The sequence below is a fragment of the Hemibagrus wyckioides genome, linkage group LG13 (assembly GCF_019097595.1).
Source record: "Hemibagrus wyckioides isolate EC202008001 linkage group LG13, SWU_Hwy_1.0, whole genome shotgun sequence".
NCBI classification, from domain to species: domain Eukaryota; kingdom Metazoa; phylum Chordata; class Actinopteri; order Siluriformes; family Bagridae; genus Hemibagrus; species Hemibagrus wyckioides.
In genome coordinates, this window is record NC_080722.1 from 1,950,001 (window position 1) to 1,971,820 (window position 21,820).

The 21,820-nt window shown below is 40.0% G+C and overlaps 1 protein-coding gene across 1 annotated transcript in view; it reads left to right on the forward strand.

Moving 5' to 3' along the window:
- The window catches only part of LOC131363331 (choline O-acetyltransferase-like), a 26,045-nt gene extending 5,462 nt beyond the window's left edge, over positions 1-20,583 (forward strand). Inside the window, exons 3-15 of the mRNA XM_058405747.1 lie at positions 667-858; positions 1,156-1,274; positions 3,104-3,157; positions 3,342-3,531; positions 5,601-5,778; positions 6,550-6,719; positions 7,599-7,699; positions 8,382-8,504; positions 9,488-9,610; positions 9,808-9,949; positions 12,365-12,427; positions 13,547-13,684; positions 14,152-20,583. Of these exons, the coding sequence (XP_058261730.1) occupies positions 667-858; positions 1,156-1,274; positions 3,104-3,157; positions 3,342-3,531; positions 5,601-5,778; positions 6,550-6,719; positions 7,599-7,699; positions 8,382-8,504; positions 9,488-9,610; positions 9,808-9,949; positions 12,365-12,427; positions 13,547-13,684; positions 14,152-14,403 (1,845 nt within the window). The 3' untranslated portion in view covers positions 14,404-20,583. The remainder of the gene's footprint in view (positions 1-666; positions 859-1,155; positions 1,275-3,103; positions 3,158-3,341; positions 3,532-5,600; positions 5,779-6,549; positions 6,720-7,598; positions 7,700-8,381; positions 8,505-9,487; positions 9,611-9,807; positions 9,950-12,364; positions 12,428-13,546; positions 13,685-14,151) is intronic.
- The last annotated feature ends 1,237 nt before the right edge of the window (positions 20,584-21,820 follow it).

A 21,820-nucleotide genomic window follows, 5' to 3' on the forward strand; every position in this document is an offset into this window, starting at 1 on the left:
AATTGTGATGGCTAGACCACTGGATCAGAGCATCTCCAAAACTGCAGCTCTTGTGGGGTGTTCCCGGTCTGCAGTGGTCAGTATCTATCAAAAGTGGTCCAAGGAAGGAACAGTGGTGAACCGGCGACAGGGTCATGGGTGGTCAAGGCTCATTGATGCACGTGGGGAGAGAAGGCTGGCCCGTGTGATCCGATCCAATAGACAAGCTACTGTTGCTCAAACTGCTGAAGAAGTTAATGCTGGTTCTGATAGAAAGGGGTCAGAATACACAGTGCAGGATGGGTCAGGGCTGTTTTGGCAGCAAAAAGCGGGACCAAAAGAATATTAGGCAGGTGGTCATAATGTTATGCCTGATTAGTGTATAAGTGGGTTCATGCAAAAGGTACAAAAGTAGTACATTTGACTATCCCACCTCAAGCAATCCTAAGAGTTTTTTTTTTAATTTGGGACATTTGTACATTGTCACATCAGTCCAGGTTCACATTAAAGCATCTCCTTATACTTATTCCAAAAAAACTGGACATTTATGAGCACCACATTTCTTGTGTAATGTGTAAGGCATCTTGCATGAGGACTGATCTAACTGCTCTTCATTTCCATATCAGATATTCATTATCAATTAACAGTCTGGACTGCATCATATTTGTATAATTGGATTTCCTTTAGGGCCTACCCACACTACCTGTCCCGGACCTGCAGCAAACCCTGACTTCCTACCTGAGGTGTGTGAAACATCTCGTCCCTGAGGCCCAGTTTCAGAAAACCAAAGCCATGGTAGAGAAGTTCGGCAAACCAGGAGGAACAGGAGAGATGCTCCAGAAAAAACTGCTGGAGAGGAGAGAAAAGACCAAGAACTGGGTACCACACACACACACACACACACACTTGGTGTCACCCAAATGAGGATGAAGTTCACTTCTGAGCCTGGTTCCTCTCAAGGTTTCTTCCTCAGATCATCTTAGGGAGTTTTTCCTCACCGCCCTCACCTCAGGCTTCTCATTAGGGATAAATGTTAGAGAAAAATAATAACTTCAAGCATTTTATTCTATGTTTCTATTCTTCTGTAAAGCTGCTTTAAGACAATGTGCATTGTTAAAAGTGCTATACAAATAAAATGAACTGAATTGAATTAACTGCTGTTAATTCATGATTCAGGTTTATGATTACTGGCTGGTGGACATGTACCTGAACAACAGACTCGCACTTCCTGTTAACTCCAGCCCCGTCCTGGTGTTTCCCAGACAGGACTTCAGAGACAGAGATGACTCCCTCAGGTATCCTGCTAACAGACATTTACACAATTCATTCAATTATACTGTTACAGTAGCAACAATTTCACACTGAGCCAAAGACAAAGTACAAGAACAAGCATGTTAACTGTCAGAGCTGCTGTTAGAGAAAACACTTGATGACCAGTCAGATACCAGCACTGGACCCAGATGTGGGTCATGACAGAGTTGATGATTTTATAGCTGTGTTTCTGAAATAAAAACGTTTCCTGCTCTTGGTCTCTGTGGATGAACGATAAAACTCCCAGGCTTTATTTTATTTCACTGAAGCAGAATAATGCAGAGCTCTCAACACACACTGCCTCAGGGAGAGAGAGAGAGAGAGAGAGATGGAGGAAGGAATAAAAGCAATGGAAAGAGGATAGAGATCTGCATGATGTGAATATAAGAAGCAGTAAATGAGACCATAGAGTTGTGTTACAGATGTGTACACACAGTGTGTGTGTGTGAAGAGAAAGCAGCAGTGAGGAACACAACATCTCTCCTCTCTAATCTATACATCTTCAGTAATGTAATCATATTACTGTCTCATTTCTGAGCCACAACAGACACTAACTCTCTGTGTGTGTGTGTGTGTGTGTGAAACATGATCAACTTGTGTCGGCGTGGTCTCTGTGTCTATTGTAGCAAAGGAGGCGTGGCCTCTATGACTGTTATAGTGAAGGAGGTGTGGTCTCTGTGTTTATTGTAGTGAAGGAGGCGGGGCCTCTGTGTCTATTGTAGCAAAGCAGGCGTGGCCTCTATAACTGTTACAGTGAAGATGGCTTAGCATGTCTATTATAATGAAGGAGGTGTGGCCTCTATGACAGTTATAGTGAAGGAGGCATGGCCTCTGTGTCTAATAGTGAATGGGGTGTGGGCTCTGTGTCTAATAGTGAAGGAGGTGTGGCCTCTGTGTGTATTATAGTGAAGGAGGCATGGCCTCTGTGTTTAATAGTGAAGCAGGAGTGGCCTCTGTGTCTATTATAGTGAAGGAGGTGTGGCCTCTGTGTCTAATAGTGAAGGAGGTGTGGCCTCTGTGTCTATTATAGTGAAGGAGGTGTGGCCTCTGTGTCTAATAGTGAAGCAGGACTAACCTCTGTATCTATTAATGTGAGGCAGGCGTGGCCTCTGTGTTTAATAGTGAAGCAGCAGTGGCCTCTGTGTCTATTATAGTAAAGGAGGTGTGACCTCTGTGTCTAATAGTGAAGCAGGACTAACCTCTGTATCTATTAATGTGAGGCAGGCGTGGCCTCTGTGTTTAATAGTGAAGCAGGAGTGGCCTCTGTGTCTATTATAGTAAAGGAGGTGTGACCTCTGTGTCAAATAGTGAAGCAGGAGTGGCCTCTGTATCTATTACAGTGAGGGAGGTGTGGCCTCTGTGTTTAATTGTGAAGCAGGAGTGGCCTCTGTGTCTAATAGTGAAGGAGGCGTGGCCTCTGTGTTTAATAGTGAAGCAGGAGTGGCCTCTGTCTATTATAATAAAGGAGGTGTGGCCTCTATGTCTAATAGTGAAGCAGGAGTGGCCTCTGTATCTATTATAGTGAGGGAGGCATGGCCTCTGTGTTTTTTATTGAAGCAGGAGTGCCCTCTGTGTCTAATAGTGAAGGAGGCACGGCCTCTGTGTTTAATAGTGAAGCAGGAGTGGCCTCTGTGTGTATTATAGTGAGGGAGGCGTGGACTTTGTGTCTATTATAGTGAATAAGGTGTGTTCTTTTTTACTAATACAGTAAATTGTGGGCTGTGTCTGTTACTGTGAATGTGGCTTGGTCTCTTTGTCTAATAGTGAAGGAGGCGTGGCCATTGTACCTGACGATCTTCTCTTCTACTTACAGATTTGCTGCTCGTCTCATTTCAGGAGTGATGGAGTATAAGACCATGCTGGACAGGTACGTCCTCACTCACCTGTGCAAATACAAATCTGTTGACACAATCAATAAGATACATTTAAATGGCCGGTGTTTTTAAAGTAAAACTGAAACGTTGATAGAAAGGTTTACAGACAGCCTGCATGATGATGACAGTATGTGAGTGTGAGTTTAATATTCTCTACATGTTGATGTGGTTGATCAGGAGGACTCTACCCCCGGACTGTGTTCGAGGTCAGGAGGCTGGCGGTGAGCTGTGTATGGAGCAGTATTACCGTTTCTTCACATCATACAGGCGACCTGGACTGAAAAAAGACTCTCTGATCACACAGAGCAGCACAGGAGCCGAGAAAACTCCTGAATTCGGACACGTCATAGTGGCCTGCAACAACCAGGTCATTATTATTGTTATTACTTGTCAGGCCACACCGTCACTGCATCACTGTGGGTGTGTCCCAAACTACACCTGATTCATTACAGGTGACAGAAACTGTATCTGATACATTAATCCCCCGCTATATTGCGGTTCATATATCACAGTCCCGGTATATCGCAGATTTTTATTTAGAACATAACTAATTTTTTTTTTGCAGGGATACTGAAAATCAAAATACAGTACGGCTGGAGGAACGACTCTGGCCAATTGGAATGCCCCATTCTTTTAATCACGGTTGTGATTGGCTGCTGGCTATGCGTGCAGTTGGGGAAAGGGAAGCAGAATTCTCCAGCAGCTCAGTTCTTCCTGTGTCACTGTCCCGAGTGTTTGGTTTTATTCTGTGTACACTGTATTTTTCCACTTTTTTTGCAAGCCCTATTAATTCATCTCGCTATATGCTTACAGGCTATAAAAACACCATGGCCTCACAGTGGGCGTGTCCCAAACCACACCTCATTTAATACAGGCTATAGAAACACCATGGCCTCACAGTGGGCGTGTCCCAAACCACACCTCATTTAATACAGGCTATAGAAACACCATGGCCTCACAGTGGGCGTGTCCCAAACCACACCTCATTTAATACAGGCTATAGAAACACCATGGCCTCACAGTGGGCGTGTCCCAAACCACACCTCATTTAATACAGGCTATAGAAACACCATCGCCTCACAGTGGGCATGTCTCAAACCACACCTTATTTAATACAGGCATCAGAAACACTTTTGCTTCATTGTGAGCGTGTCCCAAACCACATCTCATTTAATAGAGGGTACAAAAACACTATCACCTCACAGTGGGCGTGTCCCAAACCACAGTATATTCACTACAGACCACAGATGCACCACTGTGGGTGTGTCCCAAACCACACTTTATTCACTTACAGGTCATTGTGGGCATGTAGTTTAGGTTAATGTCCATTTAGCATAGCAGAGATACGTTTTTGTGAGTTCCTTTAATGTTTGTGCGCAGTTGTTTGGAGATCCAGCAGTACTCGGGGGGTTACAGACAGAATCTGTACCTGGAAATGACTCAGGAACAGTTGTTATGCTGCTAATGAGCGCTTGGCCATGGAGCTGCAGCTGGCTAACTCAATTAGTCCTGATTGGATCTGCCACTTTGTCTGGCTTGAAGCATCAGCGCTGGCAGGATTTTAACCCCCCCAACAAACCGGTCTCAGTGAACTTCACCTGACAAATCCATGCCTACATGGCCTTAATCCCTCACAGGAGTAATTATACATTTCCAAACAGATTCGTTTCAGTTAGCATTAAGATGGAGACAAGATAACTCAACAACACAGCATCAGCACAACAGAAACATCAGAATCGCATCATCTTTACTGAAGCTGTTTTCTGAAATGGATTTCCACGTGATTCTGTCAAACGAGGTTCCTGTTACTGCTTATGGACTTTTATTATTGAGAAATTGACTGGAGACACTTCTGGAGTAATCTGGCTCGGGTTTGAAGTCTCAGTGATCCGAATCAAGGCTTAAAGTTTCGTCCATATTATTCCTGTTGTTAAAAGAAACACTGATATTTTAAACAGACTGTTTGTGTTCTAAATAAAGTGCAACAGAACAAACTAATGAAGTGTGGAACATTATTTTTATATTCATGGAAATAAAGTGGAAATTTCTCACTGCGCTCCTGAGTTCTGCACTCTGATTGGTCAGAATCAGTTGATTAATTCTCGCTGACAGCGGCTCTGACTGTAGTGCAGGTTTATATTAATGCACTGATACCGCAAGCTGTGATTAAGTTTAAGAGAGAAATAAGAAGCTAGAGAGGGAACAAGTGTTTATAGCTGCTATAACGTAAGTGATGACATTAAGAGTAGCTGTAAATGGATAAAAAGTATGACTTGTTGGTTATTAATAAATGTTTGGTGTAAGAGGAGTAAAACTCTGTGGAATTAAACATTTAAAAGTCGCTTCAGTATGTACATCAACATTTTTCCATTATTATTCTGATTATTCTTGTTGTTCTGGATCAGTGTGATGTCAGCTATGCGATTCTCTCCTCAGTTCTTCGTGTTAAATCTGATGGAGAAATCACGGAGGCTGGACGAGAGTGATGTCCTCACCCAGCTGGTCAGGATCAGTAAAATGGCAGAGAAGGTGGAGGAGAAACGCCCCCCCATCGGCCTCTTCACCACAGACGGCCGGACCGAGTGGGCTAAAGCTAGAGATGTGATGCTGAAAGGTCAGAGGTCACAGTAATTTCATGTGTTTAAAAATGCCCTGCAGAATTCAGTGAAGTCTTTTTATTTCAACCATCCATCAAGCACAGTGGTGTTAGATATACAGACGAGGCTAGACGAGAGATCCGGCCGAAACATCACTCACACGGAGAGCAGGGAAGGGGGCGGGGCTTCCAGGGGTTTAGTTAACAGAACAGATTCAATTCCTATGCCGAGGTTCCACTGTATTAGACAGAGCGAGTGTTTTGTCAGTTATTTAGTTTGTACCTACACTGAACATAGTTTTAAATCACATATATTTATCAATGCTGTTTATTTTAATTTAGTTATAAACTGTATGATTTGGCACTACATTGCAGACCATTTTATCATTTTTTACACTTTTAGACTTATTTTGACTCTGCAGTCAGCTGGATTCTAGTCTAATGTTCGCTACGTCAGACATGTTGTGAGATTTGATTTCACATTAATTTAAGGAAATTTATAAAGAAATAAAACGACACACATATTAATTAGCAATACCTCCTGTCCTCCATTTTGTTTCTTTTCTTTTTTTTTTAAATGTATTTTTAGCCTCATGTTTGTTTTATCAAATCCACTTCGTAGTGATAAATGATAAATGAAATAAGATAATTATAACGCAGTACATTCACATAAAGCTCAGTGAAATGAAAATGATTACTAATATTGTTTTATAATAATAATAATAATAATAATAATAATAATAATATTAATAACACACACTCTCTCACATATCAGTGTGTGATTAACAGACCCAGTGAATGGCGAGTCTCTGGAGCTGATGGAGAAGTGTGTGTGTGTGCTGTGTCTGGATGAACCCACTGGAGTCCAGCCCACCGACTCGAACAGAGCGGCTTTCATGCTGCACGGCGGCGGTCAGGACAAGAATGGCGCCAACCGCTGGTACGACAAGTCCGTGCAGGTACAGCACACACAACTACCCCCAGACCCCTGCTGAGGTTTATATTTACATGGGATGAGTGTTTATAGCTGCTTTAATGTAAATGAGAACTAAATGGTGTCACATGACATTATACTGTCTGTAACTAGAAATAGATACAAATGTCTCATAGTGTCTCGGTCATGTCTCACTCCACAGTGGAGGTTAAAATGAAGCTCATAAGAAAGTAGACACTCAGGACTTCCTCAACTTCATCTTCCTCATCTTCCTCTTCCTCATCTTTTTCATCATATGAAAGTAGACACTTTCTCAACTTCATCTTTCTCATCTTTATCTTCCTTTTTTATATTCCTCTTTCTCATTTTTATCTTCCTCATCTTTCTCTTCCTCATCTTCTTCATCTTTTTCATCATATAAAAGTAGACACACAGGACTTCTCTTCCTAATCTTCATCTTCCTCATCCTCATCTTTATCTTCGTCATCTTCCTCTTCCTCATATTTGTCTTCCTCATCTTCCTCTTTCTCATCTTCCTTTTCCTCAAATTTTTCATCATATGAAAGTAGACACTCCGGACTTCTCTTCCTCATCTTCATCTTTATCTTCCTTTCATTTTCAACCAGAAAAAATTCTGTGTAAGGTTCTGTGGGAAAAACACATGTCTAAAACACACTGAAAGCCAATAGACTCGTTTTAGATCAGACTCACAGCCAGAACATTCATTTATATATACTGATTGAAAACTTCTCATAAGTCCATGAACATTCACCAGCAGAACGAAATGCTTAGTGTACTGGGAAAAAGGGTTAAAGTGTAAAGTATTGTTCTGGGAGTTCAGGATCCATGATGTCTTGCATGTTAGATGTTAATAAAGAGCAGTGTGTTGTGCTTGTTGTTGCAGTTTGTGGTTGGTGCTGACGGTGTGTGTGGAGTGGTGTGTGAACACTCACCGTTCGAGGGGATCGTCCTGGTCCAGTGTACTGAATACCTGCTGAAGTACATGTAAGATAAACAAACTACACTTTGTCCACGGGGTCATTGTGTTACATCCTGACCTTTACTGTGTTCACGATCCAAAACTTATATAGTAAAGTACTGTTAACAGTGGACATTGTGACAAAGCAGCTCTACGGGAATAAATAAATATAGAATATAAATTATATATGAATAAATTTATACCTAATGAGCGAGACAGAGGTGAGGGTGGTGAGGTAAAACTGTAAAACTCCCCGAGATGACATGAAGAAGAAACCTTAACTCAAACCTCATTATAAGCACAGGGAATGTGATTATAAATCATTATCAACACTGAGAGTGGGTTTTATAAATCATTATAAACACAGAGAGTGTGATTATAAATCATTATAAACACTAAAAGTGGGATTATAAATCATTATAAACACTAAAAGTGGGATTATAAATCATTATAAACACAGAGTGTGATTATAAATCATTATAAACACTAAAAGTGGGATTATAAATCATTATAAACACTAAAAGTGGGATTATAAATCATTATAAACACTAAAAGTGGGATTATAAATCATTATAAACACTGAGAGTGTGATTATAAATCATTATAAACACTAAAAGTGGGATTATAAATCATTATAAACACTGAGAGTGGGATTATAAATGAATAATAAACCCAGCAGGTTTAGAGTGGTTTGTTGTTGTCCATCAGGTCCAGAAGCCCAAGTAAACTGATGATGAGTGCGAGCGATCTTCCAGCTCCACAAAGACTCTCCTGGAATTGTTCTTCTCAGATCCTGAGCATGCTCTCATCCGCCGTTAACAACCTTCAGAGGTGAGACCAGTAAAATACACACCGTCTCACCATCACTCACTCTGAAGAGCTCTGAAACACTGACATGGAGGCTCCGCCCTCACCTTTAAAATTTATTCATAACAAACACAAAGGTATCACTTGTATTCCTACTGATTTTACACGATGAGCAGAATGGAAAACTGATAAAAGGTTCTTGAGGATCACAAGCACCAAGATTCTAAGAAACATTTTTTTAATTGAGAAGGCTGTGAATTATGGAGGTTTGGGGGTCAAACAGATTCCTAATTAAATCCATTTTATTACAGAGAGCAGTGATGAAAGTTTAAAATAGCATTACATTAGACTGGCTAATCATTAAACTCGCAGGCTAACATATAAATTAGCATAATATTAAAGAGGCTAACATTTAAGCTAGCATTATATTAAACAGGCTAAACTTTAAATTAGCATTATCATAAATAGGCTAACATTTATTAAGAATTATTAAGAAATATTAGTAGTATTAATAACAACAACAATAATAATAAGTAAATAAATAAAAATAACAATGATATTATTGTTAATAATAATAATAATACTAATAATAATAATAATAATAATTATTATTATTATTATTATTATCATATAATTAAATGTAACTATAATTGGATAAACAGTATATGAATGAATCACATAGCAGCATGATAATTTGCAAAATATAAATAAATTGTTTGTGAAGTAATAAATTGTTGAAGAATAAATTGTTGCTAAATAAATCTGCAAAAATCAGATTTTTCTCGGACTAAATTCCTGAAATATAAATATTTTTAATATCCATGCAGTATACGAGGAGACGATTTTTTTCTCATGAACGTTGTCTCCACATCCCAGCAGGATCTCTGTGGATATCAGGAGCTAATCAAAATAACCAGTACAGAAAAGTTCTAACACACGCTCTATCACGCTCACTCTGAACATGGGATATTTTCCACCTGATGGAGTCTCCTGGTGTCTGTGTTTAGGCTGGTGAGGAACCTGGATATGGAAGTTTTCACATTCCGAGGTTACGGCAAAGAGTTTATCAAGAAGCAGAAGATGAGTCCGGACGCTTTCATTCAGGTGGCGCTACAGCTGGCCTTCTACAGGTAAAGCATCCATATGCTATCAACGTATAAACTCGAGACTCCTCCCACTTTTCCCTCGGAAACATGTTCTTTCTCATACTGATCTTCTTCTTATATTATTATCATGAAGGACAATTTGTCTGGAGTTAACGTTAAATGAACAGCATTTCTGTGATGTTCCTGTGATGTTACTGTGTGTGTGTGTGTTTTCTCCTCAGATGCACCAGGAGGTCAGTCTCCACCTATGAGAGCGCCTCCACCCGTCGTTTCCTCCATGGCCGCGTCGACAACATCCGCGCGTCCACGGCTGAGGCGCTGCACTTCTCCAGAGCCATGACAGATGAGGAAGTGTGTGTGCAGGTGCCTCGTTTTTCTTCCTTATCCCCCCATTACTGTTCCTCACTTCTAATTCTGTCCATCACACTGCACCGTTAAACCAGTCCCACAGCCTCCGTCTCCTCCGCTAACATCAGCCACTAATCACCTCAGAGAGATCAGAGAGAGGTGTGGAGCACAACACACACACTGCACACTAACACACACACTGCACACTAACACACACACTGCACACTAACACACACTGCACACTAACGCACACTGCACACTAACGCACACTGCACACTAACGCACACTGCACACTAACGCACACTACTCTTAACACACACTGAATGTAACACACTGCTTGTAACACTCGCTACATGTAACACACTGCATGTAATACACTCTGCATGTAACACACACTGCATGTAACACACACACTGCTCGTGACTCACTCTGCACGTAACACACACTGCATGTAACACACACTACATGTAACACACACACTGCTCGTAACACACACTGCTCGTAACACACACTGCATGTAACACACACTGCATGTAACACACACTGCATGTAACACACACTGCATGTAACACACACTACATGTAACACACACACTGCTCGTAACACACACTGCTCGTGACTCACTCTGCATGTAACACACACTGCATGTAACACACACTCTGCATGTAACACACACTGCATGTAACACACACTGCATGTAACACACACTGCACGTAACACACTGCACGTAACACACACTGCACGTAACACACACTGCACGTAACACACACTGCACGTAACACACACTAGCAATAACTCACCTGGCATGTAACTCACTCTGCCTGTAACACACATACTGCTTGTAACACACACTGCACATAACACACACTGTATGTAACACACTGCTTATAATACAGTCTGCATGTAACACACTGCACCTAACACACATTGCATGTAACACACACGCCACATAACACAGACTGCACATAACACACTCTGCATGTAAAACACACTGCACATAACACACGCTGCATGTAACACACTCTGCTAGTAACACACACTGCACATAACACACACTGTATGTAACACACTGCTTATAATACAGTCTGCATGTAACACACTGCATCTAACACACATTGCATGTAACACACACGCCACATAACACAGACTGCACATAACACACTCTGCATGTAAAACACACTGCACATAACACACGCTGCATGTAACACACTCTGCTAGTAACACACACTGCACATAACACACACTGCACATAACACACACTGCACATAACACACTGCACATAACACACTGCTCGTAACTCATTCTGCATGTAACACATACTGCTCATAACTCACACTGCATGTAACACACACACTGCTCGTAACACACTACATGTAACACACACACTGCTCGTAACACACACTACATGTAACACACACACTGCTCGTAACACACACACTGCTCGTAACACACTACATGTAACACACACACTGCTCTTAACACACACTACATGTAACACACACACTGCTCGTAACACACACTACATGTAACACACACACTGCTCGTAACACACACACTGCTCGTAACACACTACATGTAACACACACACTGCTCGTAACACACACTACATGTAACACACACACTGCTCGTAACACACACTGCATGTAACACACACACTGCTCGTGACTCACTCTGCACGTAACACACACTGCATGTAACACACACTACATGTAACACACACACTGCTCGTAACACACACTGCTCGTAACACACACTGCATGTAACACACACACTGCTCGTGACTCACTCTGCATGTAACACACACTGCATGTAACACACTGCATGTAACACACACACTGCATGTAACACACACACTGCACGTAACACACACTGCACGTAACACACACTGCATGTAACACACACACTGCTCGTGACTCACTCTGCATGTAACACACACTGCATGTAACACACTGCATGTAACACACACACTGCATGTAACACACACACTGCACGTAACACACACTGCACATAACACACACTGCACATAACACACACTGCACATAACACACACTGCACATAACTCACTCTGCATGTAACACACACACTGCTCGTAACACACACTGCATGTAACACACACACTGCTCGTGACTCACTCTGCATGTAACACACACACTGCATGTAACACATACTGCATGTAACACACACTGCATGTAACACACACTCTTCATGTAACACACACACTGCTCATAACTCACTCTGCTTGTAACGGTTCTTCACTGATGGACCGCGACTCTGCATCATGCTGTAAATGAAACCCATATCTCCTGCAGTCTGATGCTGGACAGATCCTCCATCACTGCAGCAGATCTGACCTCACTACTGGCACGCAAAAACCTTACACTAATAAACGATCCATGAATAAAAGTGTGTGCTGATGTTTTTTTCTTTCAGGACTCAGAGAAGATAGAGAGACTGAGGAAGGCTGTAGACGTACAGACCCACAACACCAAGATGGTACGTTGTCGTGTTCCTCTACAGACCTGCACACTGCCATCGATTTCTACTCAGATACATTGAGAACACGCTAATCATTAAACTAGCATTATATTAAACAGGCTAAACTGTAGACTAGGGCTAAACAGGCTAAAATTTAAATAAGCGTAATATTAAACAAGTTAAATTTAAGCTAGGGCTACATTAAACAGGCTAATCCTTAAACTAGCATTATATTAAACAGGCAAATATTTAAACTAGCATCAGATTAAACAGGCTAACATTTAAACTAGCATTATATTAAATAGGCTAACATTTAAATTAGCATTATCATAAACAGGCCAACCATTAACCGAACATTGTATTAAACATGCTAACATGTTTTAACATTATATTATAACATTATATTAAATAGACTAATGCTCAAACTAGCGTTACATTAAACAGGTTAATCTTTAAGCTGACATTATATTAAACAAGCTAAAATTTTAAATTAGCATTATATTGAACAAGCTAATCATTAAACTCACATTCTATTACACAGGCTAATCATTAAATTAGCATAATATTAAACAGGCTAAAATTTAAGCTAGTGTTATATTAAACAGGCTACACTTTAAACTAGAATTATATTAAGCAGGCTAAACTTTAAATTAGCATTATCATAAACAGGCCAACCATTAACCGAACATTGTATTAAACATGCTACCATTTAAGCTAGCATTATATTTAACAAGCTAGTATTTACACTAGTGTTATATTAAACAGGCTAATATTTAAGATAGCATTGCATTAAAAAGGCTAACATTTTAATTAGCATTATATTAAACATGCTGACACTTAAGCTAGCATTGTATTAAAAAGGCTAACATTTAAATTAACATTATATTAAACACACTAATCATTAAACTAGCATTATATTAAACAGACTATCATTTAAGCTAGCATTATTTTAAACAGGCTAATGTTTAAATTATCATTATATTAAACATGCTAACATTTAAATCAGTGTTATATTAAACAAATTAACGTGTAAGCTAGCATTATATTAAACATGCTAACCTTGAAACTAGTCTTAGTAAACAGCCCTGGGCCCTAGCGCACTCGCACACTAACTCCTGTCTCGGATCCTTCCTGAAGGCTGTTACAGGATTTGGAATCGATAACCACCTGCTCGGCCTTCGGGAAATGGCCCGCGAGCTGAAGATGGAAACTCCAGACATTTTCACAGACGAGACGTATCTCCTGAGCAACCAGTTCATCCTGTCCACTAGTCAGGTCAGAGCGAGTCTCAGAGGCTTCACCTGAGAGACACACAATCCCTGAAGGGTAACACACTTCTCTGTGGCGATGAACCCTGCATTTATGCTAGCAAACTGCAGATCATCATGCCCCTAGTGGTCAAAGTCTGTACAGCATGCTGATTATTAGCCAGTTTCTTTAGAAAAATAAATAGATTTTGAGATCCTACAAAGGAAGGATAACTTTATTCAGTTATGCTAACTTTAATGTTTGCGGCTTTTTTTGTTTGACACTAAAGTTTGGAGACTTGCGTAAGAAATTTCTGTGGAAAAAAATGCTAACAATTAGCATTTATACCAGCTCTGACCACTACAGGCTATAGGGGGAAAAAATGAAGTGGTGCAGAGCAAGCTAAGCTCATTGGCTAGTCATTTATCATTAATAATTGCATGTTTAACGTAATCTGTTAGCATTAACCACACCCTTCTTGACTTCACCTACAGGTTCCTACAACAATAGACATGTTCTGCTGTTACGGCCCGGTGGTTGCTAACGGTTACGGGGCGTGCTACAATCCGCAGGCTGAACACATCCTGTTCTGCGTGTCCAGTTTCCGTGAGAGTGTGTCCACCTCATCTCTGCTTCTGGTCAAGGCTCTAGACCAAGCGCTTATGGACATGAGGGAGCTGTGCAATAGATGCAATGCTGTTGGTCAGAATGAGGGTGGGGCTAAGCCAGCTATGCCCAGGAAGTAGGTCATGATAAGATACCAGGCTACATATATCTTGTTGCTATTGTTTTTATTGAAATACGATCACTCTGTTTTTGCTAGCTAGCTTGTACTCAGATCTCTCTAATGAATTATCGATGATTATAGCACTGATGATTAAAACATATAACCAGGTTAAGTTCAAAAAGTTAGCCAGCTAGTTAGTGATTAAACTTCGCATGAAATGAAGTGCATGCTAGATACCGTAGAAGCCTCGGTGCATGAATCCCACAGTCACTTTCACAGGATACTAGCACTTTCACAGGTTACTCCCTAACAGGTAAAAGCTAATATATATATATATATTAAGCAACATAATAAACCATGCTAAAATGTCATGCAAATATCAAAGACAAATGTGTGAATTCTGTCAAGAATCCTGGCTCATCAGACAGACAGAGCCTATAGATTATTAATATAGGAGGAAAGAGAGGGAAAAAAGCTAATATGATTTGCGCGTCCAGTTGAAGATACGTAGCGCTAATTCTCTTGTCACTTTTGTTGTTAGTGTGATAAAAGCCGTCCTGTTTAACAGCAGGAAACCACGTGTAGATACTGTGATGGCCTAAACACTGTGATTCTCAGTCGTGCCATTATCACACCCGGAGTTGATTCCTGTTGTACGACGTATAATAAAAGCAAGTGAAAGGTGGAAGGGTTTTTTTTATAAAGCGGGATATGGGCAGAACTTCCAGTTAGCAGTGTTTCAGAGGTCCTGAGTTTCCTGAGTCTTGCATTTCCAAGGTCTTGTGTTTCCAGGGTCCTTTATTTTTTGAGGTCATGAATTTCCAGGGTCCTTTATTTCTCAGGTCATGAGTTTCCAGGGTCCAGGCTTTCCAAGGTTCTGTGTTTCCAGGGTTCTGTGTTTTCAAGGTCTCATGTTTCCAGGGTTTTTTTTTTTATTTCTGAGGTTGTGTTTCCAGGGTGCTGTGTTTCAATGGCCCTGTTTTTCTAGGGTTCTGTGACTCCCGGAATTTATTCCTGTTGTACAACATATAATAAAAGCAAGTGAAAGGTAGAAAGTTTTTTATAAAGCAGGATATGGGCAGACCTTCCAGTTAGCAAAGTGTTAGCTGTGTATAGAGTAGTGGCTTTTTCTTTGAGTCTTATGTTTGCATGGTCCCAAGTTTCTTAGTAAATCAGGTTGCTATGGTTGTCAGGATTGTATGTTGCTATATTTCTATGTTCCCAGGGAGCTATGAGATCAGGGTCTTCAACTTTCCAGCATTCGTGATAGAACACTCCCAGAGCCTCCTTTTGCCTTAGATTAGTAAGTGTTTCTGGGGCCTGATAACGGTGTACTCTGACCCCTATACATCTATATGTTTCATAGCACCTGTGACTGAAGTGTCCTGTAATACTGTGCAATTGTCTTTCAATAAACACAAGGTAAGTTATACAGGATATGGCTTCAGAAAAAATTCAGACAAAATGTTTCTACAAAAATAATATAGTCTAAAGAATAAGAAATAGTAATGAAATAAACAAATTCAGTAATTGGTGTGACAACCCTTTGCTGAGTAGTCTCAGGTACACAGGTTTCTCAGGAAATTGGTGTCTTTGGCATCACAGAGGATTGAAAATATTTCTTCTGAAAAATTTGACTTTTATTTTTTATCTGAAAACTAGTGCGTTATGCAGTATGTTGCTTCTTGACTGGAATGCAAACTTCTTTTGTTGTTTTTTTTTTGCTGAAAACTATCGCTGAATGCAGAGGTCCTTAGTAAAACTGGTGTTACAAAATTAGCCTAAGACTTTTGCACAGTATACTACAGTATTGTATAGTCTCAGGCCTTATGTTCCCTTAGAGATTATGTCTAGGGTGCCTATATATCCAGCCCCAGAACCCTAAGTTCTCAGCACTCTGTGCTCTATGAGCAATATGTTTCCAGGAATCTAGGTTTCAAGTGCTTTATTTTTCCAAGGTCCTGTAATAGCAGGGTAATGCCTTTCCAGGGTCCTGTGTTTCCACAGTTCTTTATTTCTGGGGTCATGTATTTTCAAGGTCCTGTGTTTCCAGTGTTGTGTGTTTCTAAGGTCTTGTATAGGTCTTGTATTTCCAAGGTCCTGTGTTTCTAGAGTCTGGTATTTCCAAGGTCTTTTGTTTCCAAGGTCCTGTATTTCCAAGGTCTTGTGTTTCTATAGTCCTATATTTCTAGGACTCTGTTTTTACAAGGTCCTGTGTTTTCAGAGTCCTGTATTTGCAAGGCCCTGAGTTTCCTGGACCTTGGATTCCCATGGTTCTGTGTTTCCAGGTTCCTATGTTTCCAAGATCTTGTGTTAACAGGGCCCTGTGATTCTAAGGTCCTGTGTTTTTAGGGTCCTAAATTCCCAGGGTCCTGTGATTTCAAGGTCTTATGTTTTCAGGATCCTGTTTTTCTAGGGTCCCATGGTTTAGTGTTTTGTGTTTCCAAGGTCCTGTATTTACAGGGTCTTTTGATTTCAGGGTAATGTGTTTCCATGGTCCTGTATTAACAAGGTCCTATGTTTCCAAGGACCTGTGTTTCAAGAGTCCTGTGTAAGGCTCCTATGATTACAGGGCCCATGTTATTAGGGGTCTACATTTCCAGGGTCTGATGATTCTAGATTCCTACGTTTCCACTTGCGGGCATTTCTGTTGGAAGTTTTGCACTTATCCTGCACAAGGTATTATGAGGCACTTGCAGTTAATTTGTATTCTAAAGACAATGTTGCCAAATGTGTAAAGAGTCACTGATTATGTGCCACAATCCATTAGCAAAATGTGAATATGTGGAACTAGAATAGAAAATTTGCCATATCAACAGTTTCAACATTTTTTAGAATAACAAAATGATCAGATCTGTTAATTATAGCTATTAAAGCAAATACAGTGTCAATAACAGTTAAGTGCTATTATCAAGAACTAAAATGATTGCAAAGTTAAAATCAAGCAAATTGCACTTGGTTAAAATAGTATATATGTTGTAAAGACTATAAACAGTGTGCATCAAAATAGATCCAGCAGTTTACTATAATGTTATGTGAAATTATAAATCTATTTTTGTTGTTGTCAATAAAACAAAACAAAACAAAATACACAGCAATAAATTCAGATATAAACCTATTTATTAATGCCATATGTGAGCTGTGTGTGTTCCTGTCACATGTCCATAATTATGTATTTAAAAATATTTTATGTTATAGATCATGATATCTTGTGACTTTGTGACATTTGTTAGAAAACACATCCATATATAATTAGAAAATATATTTCTGTTTGAAAACATTTCAAAATGTTTGTTTGAAAATATGTCCATGTATTGTGTATATATATGTTTTATGTATTCATTGCTCCCCCTTTGAGCCTCACCCTGTTCCTTGCTCCCCTCCTTTGGCCTCGCCCTGTTCCTTGTTCCCCTCTTGGGCCTCACCCTGTTCCTTGCTCCCTTCTTGGGCGTTGCCCTGTTCCTTGCCTCGCCCTGTTCTTTGCTCCCTCTTTGGGCCTTGCCCTGTTCCTCGCTCCCCTCTTGGGCCTCGCCCTATTCCTTGCTCCCCCCTTGGGCCTCGCCCTGTTCCTTGCTCCACCCCTGGGCCTCACCCTGTTCTTTGCTCCCTCTTTGGGCCTCGCCCTGTTCCTTGCTCCTCTCCTAGGCTTTGCCATGTTCCTTGATCCCCTGCTGGTCTCGCTATGATTCACGGAGTACCCAGAGTACTTAGAGTTCCCCAGAGTTCCAGGAGTACCCAGAGTTCCAGGCCTGCTGTGCCTAGATTCGTGTGACAGTTTAGTTGTTTTTTCCTAAATAAAGAAATTCTGCACTTGCATCCACCTTCAGCCCCAATCCATGACATAAAGCTAGACCCACAATGGATGCAGCAGAATTTTGGAAATGCTGGAACGAACATGACAAGCAGTTTCAGGATAACCAAAAGCACCTCATGGCTCTCCTGGACCATATGACTGCCAAGTCTGTAAGAAAGCAACTACCCACCCTCCCTACCCCTCTTTGGATATGACTCCAGATCCTTGCATTGTGGAGGTCCCGGCTCTGTGGAAAATGTTGCTTCACCCCCCTCTGCCACAGGGGACATTGCTCAACTTCCTGGTCCCATGGAGAATGTTGGTCTGCCCACCTGACCTCCAAGGGATGTTAACCCCCCCACACCCTGCCCCATTGAAGTAACCACTCTGTCTCCTCACTCAGCCAAGGATGTCGCCCTGCCACTTTGTATGGTTGAGGAAATCATTCTGCCCCCTTGTGTGGCCGAGGACATAATTTTGCCCCCTTGCATGGCTGAAGACATCATCCTGCCCCCTTGCATGGCTGAGGATGTCGCTCTGTATCACTGTAGCTGCCTTGCTTTGCTGTTATCCTCATTTCCCCTTGTTGTGTTCCTTGCTCACCCTGGTCTTGCTGTGATCCTCGCTCAACCCACAGTTCCAGGCCCGCTCAAGAGTTGGTATGTCAGGAGCCGTGCTTGGATGGGGGCTCTGTCACAGATATTTGGACCGCCAGAGGGCAACCCTGCATGTTTTAAGTTCATGCCTTTTTGGTTGTATGTTTCATTTTCTTCTGTTCACTGTGCTCACCTGTTCTTTGTTTGCTGATTAGTTACCTTATTTAAGATTCTGGTTTTTCACATTGCCCTTGTCTGGCTTCTGTTGATGTCACATCGTTTGCTGGTCTAAAGTCTTGCCTTAGTCTTCGTGTTTTCCAACCTTGAACCTAGTTATTATGTTCTGTTACCTGGGTTTGCTACCTAGTTTGCTAGTCACAGTTTAGTTATTTCTGCTCCTTAATGAAGATATTCATTCTCCTTCAGCCCTGATTTTTGGCAATAAAATATTCAAAATGTAGGTTGGAAATTCCAGGACATGTGGTAACTGGGGACCTCTTTACAGGCTTTATTTTTGTTCGTTTAGAAACACAACAAAAAGAAAACAAAAAAGTAAAATAAAACTTCTGAAAGGTTTATTTCTACCTTATGTCCTGTAGTAAGTACAAATAAGTTTATATATATTTTAACAAAGTTTTAAGGTAACAAGCTATCATGATCTACAACAGAGCTTTAAAACTTTACTATGTTTTCCTTTTCACAGCAAAACAGTAAATGTCTAAATATGAAATAAATAAATGTATGTTTAGTGTGTCATGTATTTTAACAAAAAAAATTAAGGTAAAATTTACTTTATTTTGTTTACTTATTCTCTGATGAAACAGATTACAAATGATCTAAACATATGTTTATATTAAAACACATAAATGTGTAATTTATTTATTATATATTTTTACTCATGTAATAAGTAAATTTTAATTTATTTCTCTGTTATTGAATTATGCAATACAAGTTAATCATTTATTAGGGGTCCAAGCACTTTATGTGCAGGAACACTGTTGATTTCACTTGGGAGTCCAAGCATATAGTCACTCAGAATTCATTTTTTAATCTTATTCCTTGGCTTAATATGAATTTATGGAATTATATGTGGAAACATATAATCTCTCAGCAGTGTTGGGAACATCAATTATCAAAGAAATGTTGACATTCACTGAAAACATCAGTCAGTCAGTTCTAATGATCAGAGCCAAAATATTTCGAACAGCTGTAACTCATGCTTGTTTGATTTGTACAAAAGGGATGAAGACAAGTGGTCACTGGGGCGCTTTTAAAAGAGTGCTTGGACCCTGAAGTTTGCTGCTTGTGCTTTATTTATTTATTTATTTTGTTTATATTTATTAGTTTGCTTGTTTACCATATTAGTTATATATAAATGTTAATGTAAATAGGTATTTATTTATATATTTAAACATTTGCCTATTTATTTGTTTGTTTCGCATTACGTTATATAACGTTAGTTGTTTGTTTCACATTGTTTAAAATATTTCAAATAAACAAATACATTTATTATTTTTTGCACCAATGTCTGTGCTAAATGTTAAATTAGAATCTTACAGAATCTCCTCGTCCTGTTTTATTTTGAATATTGTATTGTATTAAATGTGCATAAAGTGTCCAGTTCAATGTGTTAAAATGTCGCTGGTGTTGGTCTGACCGTTGTTGTGTTAGTGTCAGTGTTGTCACAGTTTATATTTATTCATGCAAACACTAAAAAATAGTCTATTTATTTTTGCACCTCTGTAATTGTGTGCCATGTATTTTTTAAATCAGAGTACAGATTCTATTTAATTGTTGAAACCTAATAAAATGTCTGTCAGAGATTCTGTGTATAAATGTTATAAAATAATGAAATAAATGTTATTAAATAATGATATAAAATAAAGATGTCTATAAAGATGACAGACAGACTTTTACTCATATATTTATGATCACATCAATCAGATCACAGTCCCCCCGCCTCCATAACACTCTAACCAATCAGATCACAGTCACCTCACCCAATGTATTTGCAATACTTTTGCAATTTCTTCAATAACAAATCAGATCATAGTCACCCCCACAGCCAACTGTACTCTAACTAATCAGATCACAGTTTTTCTTCCAGCCAAATATCACTGTAACCAATCAGATCACAGTCACCCTATACCCTATATCACTGTAACCAATCAGATCACAGTCACCCTATACCCTATATCACTGTAACCAATCAGATCACAGTCACCCTATACCCTATATCACTGTAACCAATCAGATCACAGTCACCCTATACCCTATATCACTGTAACCAATCAGATCACAGTCACCCTATACCCTATATCACTGTAACCAATCAGATCACAGTCACCCTATACCCTATATCACTGTAACCAATCAGATCACAGTCACCCTATACCCTATAACACTGTAACCAATCAGATCACAGTCACCCTATACCCTATATCACTGTAACCAATCAGATCACAGTCACCCTATACCCTATAACACTGTAACCAATCAGATCACAGTCACCCTATACCCTATAACACTGTAACCAATCAGATCACAGTCACCCTATACCCTATATCACTGTAACCAATCAGATCACAGTCACCCTATACCCTATATCACTGTAACCAATCAGATCACAGTCACCCTATACCCTATATCACTGTAACCAATCAGATCACAGTCACCCTATACCCTATATCACTGTAACCAATCAGATCACAGTCACCCTATACCCTATATCACTGTAACCAATCAGATCACAGTCACCCTATACCCTATATCACTGTAACCAATCAGATCACAGTCACCCTATACCCTATATCACTGTAACCAATCAGATCACAGTCACCCTATACCCTATATCACTGTAACCAATCAGATCACAGTCACCCTATACCCTATATCACTGTAACCAATCAGATCACAGTCACCCTATACCCTATAACACTGTAACCAATCAGATCACAGTCACCCTATACCCTATATCACTGTAACCAATCAGATCACAGTCACCCTATACCCTATAACACTGTAACCAATCAGATCACAGTCACCCT